Source organism: Phyllobates terribilis, unplaced genomic scaffold (genome assembly GCF_046119375.1).
Source record: "Phyllobates terribilis strain yellow unplaced genomic scaffold, ASM4611937v1 Scaffold_5__5_contigs__length_657084704, whole genome shotgun sequence".
Classification (NCBI taxonomy): Eukaryota; Metazoa; Chordata; class Amphibia; order Anura; family Dendrobatidae; genus Phyllobates; species Phyllobates terribilis.
In genome coordinates, this window is record NW_027362765.1 from 46,234,101 (window position 1) to 46,257,230 (window position 23,130).

General features: G+C 41.1%; 1 protein-coding gene across 3 annotated transcripts in view; it reads right to left on the minus strand.

Annotated features, from left to right (window-relative positions):
* Window positions 1-13,253: 13,253 nt before the first annotated feature.
* Window positions 13,254-23,130, minus strand: part of LOC141271890 (uncharacterized) — a 318,442-nt gene continuing 308,565 nt past the window's right edge. For all 3 annotated transcript variants that reach the window (XM_073682105.1, XM_073682106.1, XM_073682104.1), the window contains exon 7: window positions 13,254-14,720. In XM_073682105.1, the coding sequence (XP_073538206.1) occupies window positions 13,699-14,720 (1,022 nt within the window). In that variant the 3' untranslated portion in view covers window positions 13,254-13,698. The remainder of the gene's footprint in view (window positions 14,721-23,130) is intronic.

Sequence of the window (23,130 nt, forward strand, 5' to 3'; positions counted from 1 at the left end):
TAAATAAACCACCAGTTTGTTTGAACCCGTGGACTGCATCACTGTGTGAACCCGTGCCTACCTCCAATGCGGCTCAGTGTGTACAAATCCCTAATATATGTACAAACATATGCAGTACAGACCAAAAGTTTTGACACACCTTCTCATTTTAAGATTTTTCTGTATTTTCATGACTATGAAAATTGTATATTCCCACTGAAGGCATCAAAACTATGAATTAACACATGTGGAATTATATACTTAACAAAAAAGTGTGAAACAACTGAGAAATTTGTCTTATATTCTAGGTTCTTCAAAGTAGCCACCTTTTGCTTTGATGACTGCTTTGCACACTCTTGGCATTCTCTTGATGAGCTTCAAGTGGTAGTCACCGGAAATGGTCTTCCCACAATCTTGAAGGAGTTCCCACTTGTCGGCCCTTTTGCCTTCACTCTGCGGTCCAGCTCACCCCAAACCATCTCGATTGGGTTCAGGTCTGGTGACTGTGGAGGCCAGGTCATCTGGCGTAGCACCCCATCACTCTCACTAACCGGATGGAATAGCATGCCCCTGCAAGATGCTGTGGTAGCCATGCTGGTTCAGTATGCCTTCAATTTTGAATAAATCCCCAACAGTGTCACCAGCAAAGCACCCCCACACCATCACAACTCCTCCTCCATGCTTCACGGTGGGAACCAGGCATGTAGAATCCATCCGTTCACCTTTTCTACGTCGCACAAAGACAAGGTGGTTGGAACCAAAGATCTCAAATTTGGACTCATCAGACCAAAGCACAGATTTCCACTGGTCTAATGTCCATTCCTTGTGTTCTTTAGTCCAAACAAGTCTCTTCTGCTTGTTGCCTGTCCTTAGCAGTGGTTTCCTAGCAGCTATTTTACTATGAAGGCCTGCTGCACAAAGTCTCCTCTTAACAGTTGTTGAAGAGATGTGTCTGCTGCTAGAACTCTGTGTGGCATTGACCTGGTCTCTAATCTGAGCTGCTGTTAACCTGCGATTTCTGAGGCTGGTGACTCGGATAAACTTATCCTCAGAAGCAGAGGTGACTCTTGGTCTTCCTTTCCTGGGGCGGTCCTCATGTGAGCCAGTTTCTTTGTAGCGCTTGATGGATTTTGCAACTGCACTTGGGGACACTTTCAAAGTTTTCCCAATTTTTCGGACTGACTGACATTCATTTCTTAAAGTAGTGATGGCCACTCATTTTTCTTTACTTAGCTTCTTTTTTCTTGCCATAATACAAATTCTAACAGTCTATTCAGTAGGTCTATCAGCTGTGTATCCACCAGACTTCTGCACAACACAACTGATAGTCCCAACCCCATTTATAAGGCAAGAAATCCCACTTATTAAACCTGACAGGGCACACCTGTGAAGTGAAAACCATTTCCGGTGACTACCTCTTGAAGCTCATCATGAGAATGCCAAGAGTGTGCAAAGCAGTCATCAAAGCAAAAGGTGGCTACTTTGAAGAACCTAGAATCTATATATATATATAATCGTCTTATCCCGTCTGTCTGTCTGTCAGTCCAGGAAATCCCGCGTCGCTGATTGGTCCGGCCGCGGCCAATCAGCGACGCGGGATTTCAGAAAAAGATGGCGGTCGTTAGCGGCCCATCTGCCGGACGGAGGTCAGCGACGATGCAGCAGGGAGATGACCGGCGCTAGCCGCTCATCTCCTCGCTGCTGGCAGCACAAGTACCCCGACAGGTGGCGCCACTCACCTCCATGCGGCTAACGTCGGGAGATCAGCGGCTTGGCCCACTGATCTCCGGACGGCAAGTGTGAACGGAGGACCAGGGAGCGGCGCCGCCGGTCGGGAAGCTTTTGCTGCGAGCAGCCGCTCATCTCCCGGCTTCTCGCAGTGGAAGTAGCCGCACAGGCAGCGCCGCTCCCCGCTCCTCACTAATACGACGCTGATTGGTCGCGGTCGACACCCGCGACCAATCAGCGAGATTGGCGCCAGATTTAAACAATGCTTTGCGAGATTGGCGCCAAATTTAAACAACACTCTGCTGATTAGTCGCGACCGCCGGCCGCGACCAATCAGCGATTTTGGCGCCAAGTAAAAACACCGCTCTGCTGATTGGTTGCAGTCGGCCGGCGGCCGCGACCAATCAGCAAGATTGGCGCCAAATTTAAACACCGCTCTGCTGATTGGTCGCGGCCTGCAAACGCGACCAATCAGCATTATTGCCGCCAAATTTAAACACCGCTTTGCTGATTGGTCGCGACTGCACTGTGTTCCAAATTATTAGGCAAATAATATTTTCTTAGATTTTCCCAAATTACCTATATGAATTGCAGTCATTGTAATTTTCCAGTCAAATAACTATTAGGCTGAGGTCACACGATGCGTAATTAATGCGTTTCCGCGGCGTTTTTGCAGTTGCGTAAACGCCGTGGAAATGCATTAAAACCGCATGGTAGAAGGGCAGCAATGTTCCCCAATTGAAATCCGCATGTGCTGTGCCCATGATGCGGATTTTTCCGCAGCGTAAACGCTGCGCTCAAAAATCCGCAGCATGTCATTTAATTTTGAGTAAACGCGGCGTTTTCGCCGCCATTGACTTGCATTAGAACGCTTCAATTCCGCAAGACAGCATCTGTACTTGCGTAATTGGTGCGTTCTAATGTGCAGATGGTACCCGGGTGTGGAGGAGAGGAGAGTCTCATCCACACCCAGGCACCATTAAAAAATCTGTAAAACAAGAATAAAATAAAAAATATATATATACTTACCATCTGTCGGCCCGCGCAGCGCTCCTGCTTGGTTCCCGGCACTTGCAGTGAGTTGAAGGACCTGCGCTGACGTCAGAGTCATGTGACGGGTCACGTGACGCTGACGTCGGCAGGTCTTTCAATTCAAAGTTGCCGGCGAGGGAGAACGGATTGAGCAGGACAGCGCGGGCCATCAGAGGGTAAAGTATACATTTATTTTTTATTTTTAACCATTCTCTCGGGTCACACTATATAAATCCATGCTGTTTGCATGGATTTATATAGTGTGACCTAGTTGTCAAGCACTTTCCAGGTGATGCTAAAATCGCCTGGAAAGCGCTTGTCAATCCACATGCGGAAACGCATGTGAATCCGCATGTATTCCGCAGGAAAAACGCATGCACAATCTGCATGCTTTTTTTCTGCCAGGGAGATGCTGAAATGATGCAGAAATTTTCTGCTTCATTTCTGCATCGTGTGCACATACCCTTAGAGTACAATTGAAAGGTTTTTGTACAAATTGCCTATGATAACAGTATATTTTAAAAAAAATAAAAAACTCAAACTGCACTCAAAATGCATGTTCCAAATTACTATGAACAGCAGAGTTTTCAACCTTTTCATTTTAATAAAGAACAAAAAAATGGTCATTTTTGAAATTATAAGCATTAGCAGGTTATTACAAACTGAAATCATACAGTTTTCAACTCAAAACTTTATTCTAGGTGATGTTACATTTGCACATAGGACCCCTTGTTCGAAAGGAGCTTCTGAACTCTCTCGTCCATTGAATTTGTCAGGTTTTGGATGGTTTCTGCTTTAATTGTTTTGCATGAGGACAGAATACCCTCCCCCTCACGGTTGTCGGCCGTGACCAATCAGCGAGATTGGCGCCACATTTAAACATTTAATCATTCTGGATTTTTCTCTTGTGTACTAGATTTCCGCAAGGTCTGAATGTGAGACAGGATCTCATTTTACAATACACTTAGTCTCACGTATTCATGTTCGACAGTACTTTGATAATATATTTCCTTTGTGGTCACAATAGAATGCACTGTCTAACTGTTTAACTGCTTTATTGTTCAATGCTTATATTTATGACTTTTGCATCCTTTTTCCATAAAAGGGAAAGAAAAAAAGAAAAATTTTATTTTTTTTTTTAAATGGGACCACATATACTAACTATATTTATACTCTAATGGTGTTTAAACAGTCATGCTCACCAGACATAAGGGATGCTTAGTGATTATTATGATCATTATTATGTGTTTTACTGCTCCACGACATAAAAGATCTTTTTGTTTTTGTTTCTGCATGTATCTCTCACTCATTTTGTATTTCCACTAATTTTGTATTCCATTCTATCTCATGTCCAATTTTATGTAGTTTTTGTGCTCTTTTGCTGTAGTTAATTTTAGCTGCCAATAATGGGTTAATCCTCCTCTGGGCTGTGGTCCAACACCTGAAGCAATCACCAAGAAGTGTGTTTTATTTAACTTCAGCTAGTAGGCTTAGTTCTCACATTATTCCATGAATAAGGTTTAGCCGAAACGCGTTGGAATGTGCTGTACCTCAGAGCCGCTATATTGCTCATTTTGTAACTCATCCTTGGCTTTTACAATTTGAAATTAAAAGTGAAGTTTTAACAAGATATATACAACCCTGGTCCTGCTGGAGACATCTTTGCTTGCTTTCTCATTACATTTAAACACCGTTCTGCGAGATTGGCGCCAAATTTAAACAACGCTCTGCTGATTGGTCGCAGCCGGCGGCCTTGACCAATCAGCGATTTTAGCGCAAAATGTAAACACCGCTCTGCTAATTGGTCGCGGCCGCCAGCTTGGCGCCAAATTTAAACACCGCTCTGCGAGATTAGCGCCAAATTTAAACAACGCTCTGCTGATTGGTCGCGGCCGCCAGCTTGGCACCAAATTTAAACACCGCTCTGCGAGATTAGCGCCAAATTTAAACAACGCTCTGCTGATTGGTCGCGGCCGCGACCAATCAGCGAGATTAGCGCCAGATTTAAACAACGCTCAGCTGATTGGTCGCGGCCGCCCGCGACCAATCAGCGATTTTGGCGCCAAATTTAAACACAGCTTTGCTGATTGGTCGCGGCCTGCAAACGCGACCAATCAGTGATTTTGGCACCAAATTTAAACACCGCTCTGCTAATTGCGCCCAGTCGGCCGCATACATATTCTAGAATACCCGATGCGTTAGAATCGGGCCACCATCTAGTAGAAGACATATTTTCAGTTGTTTCACACTTTTTTGTTAAGTATATAATTCCACGTGTGTTAATTCATAGTTTTGATGCCTTCAGTGTGAATGTACAATTAGATATTTAAAATCATGCAGTTATTACAACTTCCGGTGTAAATAAAGAAATAAATCCATATAAGAGGTTTTTGATCAAATCCTGCTTTGAAATGAAAATTCTAAAGAAGCATAAAAGATGAGATCAACCCCTTCATGACCTTTGACGTATGCATACGCGGAGGTCACCTGGTACTTACTGACCTTAGACGTATGGATACATCAAGGTGATTGCCCACGCACAGGTGCTCTGCTCGAGCGATCGCCGCCTGGTGTCAGCTGATTTTGACAGCTGACACCCGGCTCTCAGTATCAGGAGTGCCCTTAAATACTGCGATCAAAATCTATCGCAGCATTTTGAGAGCAGGCAAAGGGAGGAAGCCTCCTCTGCCCTTGGATCGGTGCCTCCACGACGACATCGCGGGGGCCCGATCGTTGCTTTGGTGACCCAATGTTGTCATGACGACACGCAGGTCACCAGAGCTAGCAAACTTGCTAGATCATACTCAAAGCATGATCTAGCAAATTTGCCTGTCAGTGCAGCGCTGACAGTTTGTACAGCATAAGAATGCTGTGCGATCAGACTGCAAAAAGTGAAAGTCCCATAGTGGGGCAAAGTAAAAAGAAATTGTCAAAATATATATATAAAAAAATAATTAAAGAAGAAAAAATTTATATAGTACCCACAAATATTTTTATGAAAAAAAAAAATATATAAAAACAGCACACATATTTGGTATCGCCACATCCGGAACGACCTGACTTATAAAACTGTCCCACTAGTTAAACCCTTTAGTGAACACCGTAAAAAAAAATAAAAAACAAGGCAAAAAATTATGCTTTATCATCATTCTACTGAACAAAAAGTGGAATAAAACATGATCAAAAAGACGAAAATCAATAAAAATGGTACCGCTGAAAACATCATCTTATCCCGCAAAAAAACAAGCCGCCATACAGCTCCATCAGCGGAAAAATAATAGCTCTCAGAATAAAACGATGCAAAAATAATTATTTTTTCTAAAAAAAGTTTTTATTGCATAAAAGGCGCCAAAACATAAAAAAAGCAATAAATGTGGTATTGCTGTAATCATACTGACCCGATGAATAAAGCTGCCTTATAAATTTTACCACATAAGGAACGACATAATAAAAAAACAATTCCTGAATTGCTGGTTTTTGTTCACTATGCTTCCCAAAAATTGGAATAGCAAGCGATCAAAAAATGTCATGTTCCCGAAAATGCAAAAAACAAGCCCTCACATGACTGTCGGCCGAAATATGGAAAAATTATAGCTCTCGAACTAGAGCAATGCAAAAACTAGTTTTTGCAAAAAAAAGCGTATTTTAGTGTGTGACAGCTGCCAAACATAAAAACCTGATATAAAGGTGGTATCACTGTAATCGCACCGACACGAAGAAATAATCACTTATACTGCATGAGCAATGGCGTAAAAAATAAATAAAACCAATTCTTCACTTGCTGTTGATTTATTAATTCTGCCTCCCAAACAGCACAATATGGCTTGGCTCACAGTTATCATGTGCTCTGCGCTGAGCTCTCACACCAGGATTTCCGTTTAAATCTCTGAAATACGTGATTCAGACAGAACACCCAGCAGAAGATTCCCTGTAATGAGGCAGATGGAGGCCTTTGATCAGGTGGTCGTCTTTTTAGACAAGCATAAAAGCACCATTGGCCACAGTTTTGTGCACTTCTAAAAAGAAGGACAAAGCTGAATAGCGGCTAGACGGAGACCAGAGTAACTCTGCTGCCTCATTATAGTGAATGGATCCTTCTGGGGTTTCATTGGAATTACGATTTAGATGGAAACCACAATGTTATTTAAAATGTTCCCAATAAAAGCTTCAACTCAATTCACAAATTTTGGTGCCACTTTTACCCATTTCCCAGTGTGAAAATGTAAAATATGGGGCTAAATCAAAATTTTGGTAGTAAAAATGTAAAAAAATGTTTTTTCTTCACTGATCAATGGTATAAAATTCTGTGACCCACCAGTAGTGTGAATATGATAACTGCACCCCTAAATGAATTCATTGAAAGGTGTGGTTTGTAAAATGGGGTCTCTTATGGGGGTTCGACTGTTCTGGCACCTCAGACCACCCTCAAACCAGTCCAGCAAAATCTGAACTCCGCTATGGCGTTTCTTCCCTTCTGAGCTTTGCACTGTGCCTCAAAAGTAGTTTTCGACCACATATGGGTAGAGATGAGCGAACATGTTTGAAGAATGTTTTTACTGAAAATCGGCTCAATTCGGCAAAGGTGCAGGAAATGATCGCGTTTCCACTACTGTATTTATTAGGACTTTGGCTAGGGCAGTGGTGCGGTATGATGAGCAATGGGACGTGTTTGATGAGGGGAGGGGATGGGAGAGTTCAGAGTAGTGGTGGGCTGTTAATCTTATTTTTGTCATTAGTACCCTTTGACACTATCTCTAGTCATGTTTAGATTTCTGTAACACAAACTTATAAAATACATAAACCAACTGTAAAATATTTTTGAATTTCACTTTTTCTCTATTACAGGATACCAGCTTAGAATCTGACTTTACATTTTCCATTTCACACTCTGCATATAAGCTGAGCCATAAAACTTCTAAGTTAGACTCGTAAATATTAGTCTGCTTTGCTTAGAAAACAAAGTAATAACACCCATTTTTCTTACCTTGAGATATCTCAGCTTGTAGTTCCTTTGTTAGACTACGCTGGGCTCTGGTCATCAGCACGTCTATTATCAGCACATCTGGCACTTGCTGTACATCTGGTACTTCTTAGTCTTAAAATTCAGAAAATTCTAGGTTGACCAGACAATGCAGAAGTTTGATTTTGGGGACAACTTCCACCTTCAAGATTCAAGGTCAGGTATCACAGTTGCTCGCCATTTTGTTAACTATACTTTTACTTTATATTTTTATTTATTCAGGACTTCTTACCAGATGCGAAACTCCAAAGAATATGTCACAATATTTCTTATAAAAAATGTAGTGGTTTATTGGATTGTCCACCAAAATCATTGCAGCAAAACATAAAATAGGTGAAGTAGTTACAAAGAAATTGTTCATAATTGGCTCATTAGTTGAAGTTCATCCATCTTTCCCTGGATTCTGAATGATAGTTTGCATCTGTCTGTGTCAATATCATGGCTGAATAGGAGCACTTGCGTCATGCCTTTACTCAAGAAGAGCACACCTCAGCTGTTGCATGTAGCATCTTCTAATGAATGAAGTGAGAGAAGCGACCCCACCGTGTGTCATGTAGTTTAGATGTCTCACATAGCACGTGTTTTCTATATATGGCGTTACAATTTACCCTGAGCTAAGTGTACAGAAATAACATATGTAATGTCAGCTAAACCTTCCATAAGGGTGAAGCAATGTACCCAGTACAGAACTGAAATTAGAAATTAATATTTGATTATTTAACAGTTAGGTAAAGAAACCGTTTCCTGCATGTTAGGTAGATAGTAGTGATGAGTGAACGTGCTCGCCACTGCTCGGTACTTGCCCGAGCATCACTGTGCTCAACAAGATCGGCAAGTATCTCTGGGTTGCTCGGGCAGGAACTCTGGTCCCCTCCCTGCATGTTTGGCGCTCTTTAGAGAGCCAATGAACATGCAGTGATTGCCTGCCATACACTGTAATGCCATAGCCATGTTGGTTGTGGGCATTACAGTGATTGGCTGGCCGCACTGCATCAGCTGGTCTATATAAGACCTGGTGCCGCTATGCTCATCACAGCGAGAGTAGGGAGAGGTGCTACTGCGTCAGAGAGAGATTTGCTTGTTTATAGTTAGTATAGGTATTCCACAACATATGTATATATATCCATCTGAACTAACAGTCCTTCTGAGGACTAATCCAGTTCCATATAATCAGTTCTAGGCAAGCAGGCAGTGTATGTGGCAGACTGCAGAGTATGATACAGCATAAGTGGGTCAATTGAACGTCCTGCCTGCTGCTGCAGTAATAACTACAGATATTTGTAGACATAGCCCCAGATATCAGGGGCCAGGGCAAATTTTATTTTTATCTTAATCCTGGTTATTTGCTTAAAAAGCAATCCAGAGTACACAATTTTTCTGCTCCATTTGCTTATTCTCACTGCAGAATAAAGCCAGATCTGTTCCATATTTCAGCGATAAAAATCCAGAAATGTGAACTGAACGTGGAAAATATTGGCCTCCTTTTCCATTTTGTTGCAGTGTGTCGGTCAAGCTACTCACACTAGGTCTCTGCACAATAATATTAGTAAATTACAGGCCTGCTATTTAAAACCGTGGTTCTCTGTCAGACATATCACCTATAAGAGTGTTCCAAAATTAGACATTTCTTCCATTTTCATTTCGTTGCAGTGTGTCGGTCAAGCTATTCACACTAGGTTTCTGTATAGAATAGTATTACCACCACAATCATAAGTCACTATATTAGCATAGTCACTCCCAAATTATCTATATACTACACAAATCTCCTTAGAGGCAATACCAAGGAGTACATAGGAGTCCAGACACAAGATAAGCGATAAAATATCTAAATTTTTATTCAATAATAATTAAAATTTACACAAAATGAATAAAATTAAACAGGAAAATTGATCAATAAATCAGCACCTGGGCTTATGCAAGTGGGTTACAACATAACAGGCTGTATGACAGATTATCCAATACAATTGTATCAATAGAAAAGGTGATACTAGTGCTAGGCTTCCTCTAATCAAAGGTTCAATATGTTATTCAAAGCTATCTCAAAGTGTCAATGCAATAAAGTGTCAATGCAGTAAAGTGACTGTGTCAGTAGCCTTGAATAGGTGCCTAAGCGGTACCTCATAAGGTGACCATGCTAGCAGCAATCATGTCTTAACTAGATCCCTATCAGACAGTGCCCATTAATAGGTCCAGGTCCCCAGATATTCCCCATTGAGCATAATAGATAGTGTTAGACCAGACCATTACCATCGAGACAAAAATAGATAAGCCATTAGATGGAACTACTTACAGCCGAAGTAAATGAAACCAGTGTCCCACGCTAAGCGGTGCTGCACCCCGACGACGCCGTTTCGCCACGCTTCTTCCAGGGGGCGGTTTCTCAAAACCTACCCGGATCTGCCAGATCTGCTTGTCAAGGTACGCCGCCTGTATGCACATTTTAGAAAGTCAGCTACAGCTTCCGCCGCACTTGCCATGCTTCAGCAGCGTTTGCAGTTTCCGCCTCACCGACTGATCTGCGATGTTCCCATGTGTTGGAACTCTACATTGCAGATGTTGGGAAGGATTTGTGAGCAGAAGAGGGCAGTTGTTGACTACCAGCATCAACAAGGTCGTCGGTATTCAGGTCAGACTCCACACATAAAACCTCAGGAGTGAACATGGATGTCAGACATATGTACCATCCTAGAAAACTTTGAGGACTCCACCAAGATGGTGAGCGGCAATGATGCCATAATTAGCATCACCATCCGGCTTCTCTGTCTTCTGAAACGCTCTCTGCTCACAATAAAAGAGGATGCATTGCAGGCGGAGCATGATGAGATGGAGCAAGGAACCATACAGGGAGATTCCACACAGCTCAGCCTCATCTCATCCCAATCTGGATTGGGTGACAATGAGGAAGAGGAGGAACAGGAGCTAGTTTCCTGCGCTATAGACGGTACTACCTGCACAACAGTCATATCGTCTGTTCAGAATGGATAGCCTGAGGACAGGGAGGATAAGAGCATGGTCAGTCATCCTCTTGGTGAGGACACGGAAGTCTTGCCTATTTGCAGTCTGGCACACATGGCTGAGTTTATCTTACGCTGCCTTTCCCGTGACCCTCGCGTTGTCCAAATTTTGGGTGACAGTCATTATTGGTTGGTGACACTTCTAGACCCACGCTACAAAGAGAACTTTCTGTCTCTTATTCCTGTGCAGGACAGGCCTAATAAAATGAGGCAGTACGAGAAGGCCCTTGTTGCGGAATTATTAAAAAAAATTCCCATCTGAAAACGCTGGCGGCAGAGGTCACCATTCGTTGGACAACCAAGGAGTACAGGTGAGTGAGACACAAATGCAATCCAGCAGAGGCAGGGGAACACGGTCAAAGTTCTGGGACAGTTTTCTCAGATCCTCCCATCGCACAAGCCCTGATGCGCGGGTACTCTCCCAAGGAGAGAAAAGTTGTGGAAGATGCTGAGGGAGTACCTTGCCAACCGTACCAACGTCCTCCGTGATTCCTCTGTGCCTTATAATTATTGGGTATCCAAGCTGGACACGTGTCATGAACTGGCTATCTACGCCTTGGAGGTCATGGCCTGCCCTGCCGCTAGCGTTTTGTCAGAGCGGGTTTTTAGTGCCGCTGGTGAAATTATAACCCATAGGTGCATCCACCTGTCAACTGAAAATGCTGACAGGCTGACTCTTATAAAAATGAAGAAGGGCTGGATTGGGCCAGACTTCTCAACACCACCGAATGATAGCAGCGTAACAAACTCAAATACAGTGTCTTTTTTTGGGGGGGTCTAACTCTATTTTTGGCAGCCCTTGCAGTCACTGCATACGCAATAACAGTATAGGAGACCCACTTGTTAATAATGGGAACAACAAAGCATAGCCAGCTGATGGCTCTCTAACAATAGCAAGGGCCGAATGCTGGCCCTTTAAGGTTAATAAGGGCCGCCTGATGGTCCTATAAAACTAGGCTTTGTGACTTTGAGTCCCTCCATCATAAATGAAACAGGATGTGTCTGATGATGTGTCACACACCACATGGCCAGATAAGGTTGTAAAATGTTAAAATGACATTTCCTGGTGAATGCATTTGTGTTGGTTGAAAGCAATGCAAAACTGCAAAATGCATCAAAAACGCTACATGTGAACATAGCCCAAGGTGTGGAGGAACATTTTTGTATATTTATTTTGCCTTATATACAAGTCATTACCCTGGAAAGGATGTTCCTTAACATATTTCCTAGGAAAATCCATTTTGGTTTCACTTTTGTATGTTTTATTGTGAGTCTGTAAATGTGGCATAATACCTCTGAAAACTTTGATGACAGCAGTGACCTGGGAGTCAGAAATGCTTTCAGGGGTCTTCCCCATGCTGTTCCATTGTCATTTGAGCACTGTTCCCATTAATTTGGACAATTTTTAGGCCCTCTGCAGACCGCCAGGGGGAGCTGCTGAAAAAATGCTAGATTTTCCCATAGACTTACATTGGGCTCGTTACTCGGACTGAGCATTTGAATTTGCTTCACTCGAACAACAAGTACATGAGCATTATAGTGCTCGCTCATCACTAGTAGATAGGGTTTGGATTGCGACATGAGCAGAGCTGCTTCGAGGGTGGCCCTGAGTGAGAAAAGACCAAAGGCAAAGGATAGTGAGACCTTTAAGAAGAGTGACTGATAAGAGTGGCCTTCTGGAGAAAGGTTCTTGGAGTGGAAGCCAAGTCAAAGACCTCAATGTTGTAACGCAGAAGGTAATGGGCCTTAGCAGGACTTAAGAGACGGAGACTAGTAAAGGGTCCCGAGCGGGAGATCCAGGGCATCAATACTGGAAAGAAATAGGACACAGAACCGCTGAGAAAGTAAGGAGACTTGCTGATCAGGACTGCAGCATTAAAGATGGGTTGTGGCAAAGTAGAGAGAAAACAGTGTGCCTCACTAACCCTGGAGTAACCTACAGAGGCAGCATACAGGGAGAAAATCCTTCGTACCGTAAAAGGAACATCCATAAGACTTTATACAGCGGGTACATCTATATAACCCTTAACAAATTACCATTAAGTAAAGAAGTTATTTTGAAACCATGATCTTTCTCACTGAACTGTGAACCACCTCGTTCTGGCAAGCCCACATCACCAGCTACATGCGTACTGCAAGGGCATAAGGCTTTCACAGCAGAAGTCTACATACCAAGCGGGGACCCCCACTTTCTTGTAGCGCGCCAGGACATGGGAAACAGCATCTCGCCCATGGCTACCACGCGGCGTTACATATATATCAATGTATAAAAAACTTTGGCTATACAGCTATTCTTCTGTATAAAATATATGATGTTGCTGTAACCCTAATATTCCCATACATGAGATCCCTGCAAAGATAATCTTACCCCAGCATTACAAATTTAGATAAGGGAGGTGAGGAGAGGGAGACATTTTATTTTAATTGGAATGGATAACACCTGATGTTCCAACAAAGAAGGAATGAATCGTACACGTAAATAATAATTTGAAATGTAAACATATTTATTATTGTAGTATAGAAAAGTTAAAGATTTTGTTCACACACGGAGATTGTGGATTGAAAGAGACTGATGAATGGCAGATAGCTGAGATTGGGAGTTAGGAAGAAGAGGGAGGAGGAAATATTGGGTATTTTTTGCAAGGTTTAAGGTGAGCTGTTACAATACTCTTGTCCATATAGTTAATATAAAGATATGTATCTGTGAAATATTTAAAAGGAATATTGCATTTCATTTGATTTTTAGATAACAGATTAATAACTTCATATGTTTTAATTCAAATGTAAGTTCTAACCTTCTTTCTTGTTAGTTTGACTCGGTTTTGTGTTTTTTTGTAGTTTGTCAAAAATATATGGTTTATACTGGTGTGAGTTTTTCTTTGTGGTCAACAAAATATGGTATTAAAGTAAAATATTTCCTACAGTCTAGATATGATAATGGCTTCTCGCTTTGTGAGATATTTCATGTTTAGTAAGACTCCTTTTGTTGGTAAAATATTTCTCACATTCTGAACATGAAAATGGCTTCTCCCCTGTGTGAGTTCTCTGATGTGTAACAAGATGTGATCTATCTGCAAAACATTTCTCACATTCTGAACATGAAAATGGCTTCTCTCCTGTGTGAGTTTTCCAATGTTTATAAAGACTTGATTTATATGCAAAACACTTCCCACATTCTAAACATGAAAAGGAGTTGTGTTTCTCTCTTGTGTGAGTTTTCTGATGTATAACAAAAGATGTTTGATATGCAAAACATTTACCACATTCTGAACATGAATATGGTTTCTCCCCTGTGTGAATTCTCTGATGTGTAACAAGATATGATTTATATGTAAAACATTTACCACATTCTGAACATGAATATGGCTTCTCCCCTGTGTGATTTTTCTCATGCGTAACGAGATCTGATTTGTCTGCAAAACATTTCTCACATTCTGAACATGAAAATGGCTTCTCCCCTGTGTGAGTTCTCTGATGTTTAGCAAGATGTGAGCAATCTGCAAAATATTTCTCACATTCTGAACATGAATATGGTTTCTCCCCCGTGTGAGTTCTCTGATGTTTAACAAGATGTGACCTATGTGCAAAACATTTCTCACATTCTGAACAAGAATATGGCTTCTCCCCAGTGTGAGTTCTCTGATGTTTAACAAGATTTGACCTATTTGCAAAACATTTCCCACATTCTGAACATAGAAATGACTTGTTTGATGTAAGAGCAGTTTGATTTTTAATGCTTCTTTTGTGACTTTTATTTTTCTTAATAGTCTGTGATGAATAAGAAGATAGGACTTGTTTAAAAGTATCAGATGATAGATCTTTTCTGTGAAAGGATGACTGTATTTCTGGAATAGTGGCATCAATATCAGTTACATGAGTGATATCAAGATCATCGGATTTAAAAATTGAAGATGTCACTTGTCCCTCTGATCTCTTGGTGCAGTCACCTGCCAATAAAGAATATTTTTGAATAAATTACGCTGAATTATATTTTTATAATATTTCTAAAATACTCAACGAAATTGCAAAAGCTGGGCACCACAATGGCATATGGGTCATTCCACATCAAGTGGACCAGTTTTAAAAATAGTCCCCACTCGACCTTCTCCGATTTTGTTGAAAATTTATAAGGATGTACATGTATGTTTGAAAAGAGGTTCTGTAAATTTTTAGGGCCAGATCTCAAATACATTGGGCACTGTTGACCTTTCACTGGAGGTACCACCAAGCCTGCGGCTTCAGCTAAGAGGATTTTTGCAAACTTTGGCACATAGCCATTAGAGTTCTATACTGGCTATGATGCTGACATTTGGCATACTAGCTCAACTTTTGCTGCTAAACACGATAAAATTATTACCGGCTATGACAAAACAATATTTCGGCCGCAATTTTGTGTCAAAGTAGCTTGTAAAATGCGTCGCATAAAATTTATGCCAAACTTTGCCCATATATAACTCAAGACCAAAAACCAATAGTAACTGGTGCTTTGCCCTGTACACCAAACATCTACATGACTTTGCATTGCTGCAATATCACGGTCAAACCATATGTATTTGTGGAAATATTCACACCCACATATGATGAAAAACTTAAAAAAAAAGAATTTTACCTATTTTTAGGTCAAATTTCTCAAAAAGGGTACCCCTAAAATATATTAATTCTGATATCATTAGAAAGAGCACATTTTTCTCTACAAGGATCATTGTTTTTTTTTTTGGAGTCTCTTGGTTTAAGAAAAGAAAAATGCCACTGAACATGGTGTTATTTATGCGCGTAATGCATTGATTTTGTGTTTGATTTTCAGATTCTTATCACATGTTACAGAGTTGTATTGTTGCTAGCAATGTCTATTATAATCAAAAACCTATAAACCTTTTTGTTTATGAAAAGTTATTGACTATTGTTACATTTTAATGCATATATTATTTATTTTTTAGCGATGGAGAATGAAATTGATGAAGAATCGGCCAAGTGCTCTATCGGCCTTGCGAACAATTCGAAGTGCCACCTTAAGACATTCATCCATAGCAAGGATGAGTTGAAATTGTTTACAAGCTTTGGTTTGGATGAACAGAAATTGCTGCGTCGACGAGTGGGACTAAATTTTGACGAACATTCACAAATCTGTTTACACCATGAAGCTTCATTCTTGACCAAATATGAGCATTTGCAAAAATCATGTTGCAATCCTTTTGGGAAGAAAGGTCATAACACCAAAAAGAATTTGCGAGCTATCAATTTGTTAGCAGCTGACCAGTTGAACGAATTTACAAAGAATGATGTGAAGCCTGGCCAGAAGATGTGTGCATCAAGTCGAAAAGAATTTGCTAACAGGAAAAAATCAGCGGATCCAGTTTACTCTGAATCAGATCCAGATGCAATGGAATGTTCTCCTGAAAGTCTAAATTGAAGCTTAACATCCATTGGCATCTCTCCTCTGAAATATCCACGGGTAAGCCAGCGGGATTCACTTGGATATGCAAGGAGAAAGATAAGCCAGGTACAAAATGCATTTTCTAGCAAGATTGCTTCAATTGGAGGGCTTGAGCCGAAAGACATTGAGCAAACAAAAACAGCACAGTGCAAAATGTGTCTGGATTACAATCACCTTTTGGTAGATTTGAAGCAAAAGCTGCAGGTGTCCAGTCGGGCAGAAAAGGTCCAAATCTTGACATTGGCACCTAAAAGTTGGTCCATTAAGGCTATATCAGACGAATTCGGTGTCTCTGAACGAATGGTCAAACAAGCTCGAAAGCTTAAATGTGAACATGGGATCTTAGCTTTACCTAGAATCAAGTGTGGCAAGAAAGTTTCTGAGGAAGTGAAGAAAAAGGTGCAGGCATTTTTTGAGGATGATGAATTCAGTCGAATGTGCCCTGGTAAAAAAGACTATGTATCAGTGCGAATAGCAGGAGAAAAAAAGCAGATGCAAAAGCGACTATTACTGAGCAATATGAGGGAAATGTTTGTTGCCTATCGGGATCGGAATGGCCCTGAAATTGGATTTTCCAAGTTTTGTGAGCTTCGGCCAAAGTGGTGCGTAACCGTTGGATCTGCTGGAACACATTCCGTTTGTGTGTGTACCATTCACCAAAATGTCAAACTAATGCTTGCAGCATGCCCAATCAATGATGACTACAAAGAGCTCATATGCAAAATGGTCTGTGGAATTGAATCCAAGGACTGTATGCTTGGCCGTTGTGATAAATGCCCGGGTCCTGAAGTTTTAAAAGAATTTCTAGTCAATGTGTTTGTCAACAGTGACCCTGAAGATATTATTGAGTTCAAATAATGGATTCACACTGATCGAGACACGCTTGATACCAAACAACTGACTATAGAAGATTTCATTGAAGAATTGGTTTTGAAAATTTCTAAACTTTGTAGCCATCACTACATCGCCAAGCATCAAAGTAGCTATTTGAAATCGTTGAAGGAAAATCTGAGACCTGGAGAGCTTGTGATCCTTATGGACTTTGCTGAAAATTACTCATTTATTGTTCAAGATGCCATTCAAGGTTTCCACTGGGAAAATAGTCAAGCTACAGTACACCCATTTGTAATTTACTTCAAGGAGTTAAATGGTGAAGCTGCGCAGAACATCAGCTTGTGCATAATCAGTGATTGCTCACGACATGACACAGTTGCAGTCCACACTTTCTTAACAGTAATTGTGGAGTATCTCAAGACTCTCATCTATGGGATTCATCATATCCACTACTTCAGCGATGGATCTGCAGCCCAGTACAAAAATTTCAAAAATGTTCTCAACTTGTGCCACCACAATGCTGATTTCAATATCAGCGCTGAATGGAATTTTTTTGGTACCAGTCATGGAAAGTCGCCCCGTGATGGGATTGGAGGGACAGCAAAGAGGTTGGCAGCTTGTGCCAGTCTTCAACGCCCAACTGAAAACCAAATACTGACCCCGGTGGATTTATTCAACTTTTGCAAAGAGCAACTGCATGTAATCAAATTTGTTTTTGTTCCAAAAGAAAAAATTGACGAAATACGGGTAGTTCAAGAGGAAAGGTTCAAAGATGGACATACAATTGCTGGAACAAGAGAAAATCACCAGTTTGTGCCAATTGACAAAAAGATTCGCATTTCAAGGGTGTCAAATGACCCATCATCTTTCATTGCCCATGTAGATAGATCTGTCAGATCAGAAATGCCTTTTGTGCCAATTGCAAACCTCCAGCCAGGGCAATACATTGCCTGCATTTACCATAGGAACTGGTGGATTGGAAATATTTCTGAAATTTCAGTCGACGACCATGATGCATTAATAAATTTTATGCATCCTCATGGACCAGCTAGCTTCTTTCACTGGCCTGTGAGAAATGATACATGCTGGATTCCTGAGCAGTTAATCATTGCAATAATTCCAGCACCAGCTGCAACAGCAATGGGCCGACAATACAGCTTCTCTGAACCGATTATGTTGCAAATTCAGCAACAATTCCAGACCACTTAGACTAAACATTATGGCTTGGGATCCTAGGCAAAGACACCCACCCTCAGGCTTCGGAACCTGCGATAAAGAGACCGCCCGCGGCTGGCCTTGCACGGCTATCGGCCATGACTCCTAGGCGATGGGGCTACCAATTCTCGAAAGACAGCATTATTACAATTCTTAATAGGATTATAATACCAATTCTTAGGGAATTGGTTGTGGTATAACCACCATGGACCAACGCAAGGGTTTGAATAGTGCAGTTACCATTCATTGCTTATTAATAAATAACACCATGTTCAGTGGCATTTTTCTTTTCTTAAACTGAGAGACTCCAAAAAAAAAAACAATGATCCTTGTAGAGAAAAATGTGCTCTTTGTAATGATATCAGAATTAATATATTTTAGGGGTACCCTTTTTGAGAAATTTGACCTAAAAATAGGTAAAATTCATTTTTTTTACGTTTTTCATCATACGTGGGTGTGAATATTTCCACAAATACATATGGTTTGACCGTGATATTGCAGCAATGCAAAGTCATGTAGATGTTTGGTGTACAGGGCAAAGCACCAGTTACTATTGGTTTTTGGTCTTGAGTTATATATGGGCAAAGTTTGGCATAAATTTTATGCGACGCGTTTTACAAGCTACTTTGACACAAAATTGCGGCCGAAATATTGTTTTGTCATAGCCGGTAATAATTTTATCGTGTTTAGCAGCAAAAGTTGAGCTAGTATGCCAAATTTCAGCATCATAGCCAGTATAGAACTCTAATGGCTATGTGTCAAAGTTTGCAAAATCTTCTTAGCTGAAGCCGCAGGCTTGGTGGAACCTCCAGTGAAAGGTCAACAGTGCCCAATGTATTAGAGATCTGGCCCTAAAAATTTACAGAACCTCTTTTCAAACATACATGACAATCCTTTTAAATTTTCAGTAAAATCGGAGAAGGTCGAGTGGGGACCACTGGTCCACTTGACATGGAATGACTCATATATGCAATTTTCACTCTCCAGCATTTACTGCATTCTAGTTTCCAGAGATTACCTGTGAAGTCAAAATAGTCACTACTCCTAAAGATGAATTCCTTTATAGTAATTCAGTCACTTTATGCAGCTTTCTACTGTTATGTTTTTCTGCCGTTCTGGCATCTTAGGTAATCTCCAAATGCTGCTCGCAAAATATTCCAGCAAAATCTCAATTCCCATAGTCAAATTGTGCTCCTTCCTTTCTGAACCCTGCCATGTGCCCAAACAGTAAGATACTGTCCAAAATAGAAGTTGCAAATTATATTGTCGGATCCATTTTTTTCTATTTCCCCTTGTAAAATTTAAACAATTGGGGTTGCATGAACAATTTAGTGAATTTTTTTTGTTAGTTTTTAAATTTCATTTTTTGTTAATTATTGTGATACACCTAAAAGTTTAAATTTAGTGGATGCTTCATAGTTTTAAGGTTAAAAGTCGACGTAAATACAACAAATTCAACCTATAGCCTAACATGTTGATCAAAATGAAAGCAAAAACCCAATGGGGCAGACACTAATAGCTCCATATTAAGGAAAAATTCCTTCCCCAGTCCACATACAGCAATCAGACTAGTACCCTGGATCAACGTCCCATCGCAGAATCTAGTACGCATAAACTGTAATATTATATTTTTCAAGAAAAGCATCCAGGCCTCTTTTTGCTGCTGGCATCAGGCCATAAAGGTGGCAAGGATGCAGCATGAATCAGTAAGCGCTCCAGGAGGAGCCAAAGATTAAACGTTTGTTTTGTGTAACTTTTCAGGGGACATTATGGAGGACATTATGGGTCAATGGAGGACATTATGGGTCAATGGGAGACATTAAGAGGGTGATGTGAAGGGGGACAAAGTATAGAGTACTGTAAAAGACTTTATGCAGGGAGGCAGTGTAGGGAGATATTATTGAAAAGTGCAGTTTGGGGAGGACATTAAAGAGAGAGCAGTGTGATTTTGGAACACTTTGGAGAGGGGCTGTGTGTGGGGGGGATATTATGAAGAGGGGCAATGTTATGAAGATATTATGGAGAGGGGCAGTGTGTAGTGGACATTATGAACAGGGGGGGGTATATTATTGAGAAGAGAAGTGTGGGAGGCATTATGGATAGGGGCAGTGGGGGTAAATTATGGAGGGGGGCAGTGAGGGGAGATATTTTCACAGGAAGCACAGTGAGGGGACAATTATATATTCCAGGGGCACAGCATGGGAGATATTTATATTTATGGGGCAGTATAATGATGCTTTTATTTCTAAGGACACAGTGTCAAGAAGTGCCGCTGAAGACGGAGAAGGAAGTCTACAGAGAAGAGCTCTGGGCGTGAAACCTCATCATGGCTTCTGTACTACATGGAGACAACATGGATGAAATTGATTTGAATCAAAGATGTCACCTTTAAGATACCTGGATGCAAATGTTTATTTGTGATCCTGCCTGCGTCTCATCAGTACTGTGGCTCCTGTATGGTCCACAGTCTAATGATAGCTGGTAACAATAACTCCCAGCATTTCCTTGCCATTGTTAAAAACTTGCTATGCATTTTAAGTTAAAGCAATACAATGATATATGGGGATGACCTGACATTACAATTGATTGCTGTACTAAGCTTGGTGCTGCATTCATGTACTGACGGTGGTACAGGTGCTATATTCATGTATTGATGGTGGTTCTGGAGCCGCATACATATGCTGATGGTGGTTCTGATCTTGTACACATGTAACAATCCCAAATGTACTTCATGGCTATGTTAAAACTTAAAAATCCTCAAAACCTAGAGATTTGAGATTATGAGTAGGATTTTGCAAGTTTCTGCTGCAAATACTCAGTTTAAGTTAGCGTGTTTTCATAGCAGAACTAGGTTGTGGTGATGTATTAATATACTGATGGTGCTTCTAGTGATGTATTCATGTAAGTACCTTATTAAAGAAGCTGTCCAGTACTTTAGATTACCCACCCCCAATGTTTCCCCCCGGGGCCCCTAAGGATTTTTGTAATTAGCTTACGTTGCAGATACTGCCTGTGAGCGGCGCTATCCTTGGCGTGATCTCTGCATGATCGGTCTTTCTCTTCCCGGCAGAGATGCATACATGCTTAACTTCTCACCCACTCTGCTATGATCAACGCCACGTCTGCTTCCTCCCAGGACCTGCGGACAGCGTGCAGATCTTTTTGGAGTGTGCTTAGGGCATGCGCACCCGGCTTCTGAAAGGGGCAGCGAACGCACTTCTGAAATGTCCCCAGCCGGTACTTTCAGATATTTAAAGCATCACTCCAGCATTTTTTTTCAGCGCTTGAGTGGCACTTTGAATGTAAACCCCCTGGCTCCAGTCAATTACTCACTCTCCGACATCTTCAGAGTTTTTTCGGTACCGCTCTGGTCCCAACACCATCTTGTGTGAGTAGACTCTGTCAGCCCGGAATTCAGAAGCTACGTCACAAGCTCTCGATACAAGTCTATGAGAGCAAGATAGCAGCTGACACCCGGTGCTATGTGCCAGGAGGGGTCGCGCACCGCTCCCAGCACATTAACCCCCGCAATGCTGCAATCGAAGTCGATCGCAGCATTGTGGTGGCAAGGGGGTGATCGCTATACTCACCTCTCCTGCCGGGTCCAGCGATGTCTGCGGCGGCTTCTGGATGTTGTCATGACGACCCGATGTCGCCATGACAACATCCGGGTCACCAGGAGGCAGGACGTCATGCGCAGTGCATGACAAAAGTAATGTCTCCCCTGTGTGCAGCGCTGACAGGCTGCATGACAAAGGGAGATGCTGCTCTCTATGCCGATGAGGCTGCAAAAAGTGAAAGTCTCATAGTGGGACAATGTGTAAGAGTAAAAAAAAAAAAGTAGAAAAGTGAAAAAAAAAAAAAATTGTAAAAATAATAAAAAAAAAAAAAATGAAAAAAATAATCCCCCAAAAGTAAAAATATATTGAACCCTAATATTTATTTATTATGAAAAAAAATAAACCAAAAAAAGTACACATATTTGGTATCGCCGCATCCGGAACGACCTGACCTATAAAACTGTCCCACTAGTTAACCCCTTTAGTGAACACGGTAAAAAAAAAAAAAAACTAAGCAAAAAACAATGCTTTATCATCATGCCGCCAAACAAAAAATGGAATAACACGCGATCAAAAAGACGAATGTAAATAAAAATGGTACAGCTGAAAACGTCATCTCGTCCCGCAAAAAACAAGCCGCCATATAGCTCCATCAGCTGAAAAATAAAAGTTATAGCTCTCAAAATAAAGCGATGCAAAAAAGTTCTTTTTTCTAGAAAATTGTTTTTGTGTAAAAGAGCCAAAACATTAAAAAAACTATATAAATGCGGTACCGCTGTAAACGTACTGACTCGAAGAATGACGCTGCCTTATCAATTTTACTATACGCGGAACGGCATAAACCTCCCCCCCCAAAAAAAAAATTCCTGAATTGCTGGTTTTTGTTTATTCTGCCTCCCAAAAATCGAAATAGAAAGCGATCAAAAAATATCACATGCCTGAAAATGGTACCAATAAAAACGTCAACTTGTCCCACAAAAAACAAGCCATCGCATGACTCTGTCGGCCAAAATATGGAAAAATTATAGCTCTCAAAATATGGCGATGCAAAAACTAGTCTTTGCAGAAAAGCGTCTTTTAGTGTGTGACAGCTGTCAGTCATAAAAACCCGATATGAATCTGATATCACTGTAATCGCACCGACCCGAAGAATAAAGTCATCTAATCACTTATACCACATGAGGAACGGTGTAAAAAAATAAACTCTAGGGTTAGGGTTGTGCTAGGGTTAGGGTTGAATTAGGTTTGGGGTTAGAGTTGTGCTAGGGTTAGGGTTGGGATTTTTTCAAAAGTAAAGAAAAAAAAAATGATGAC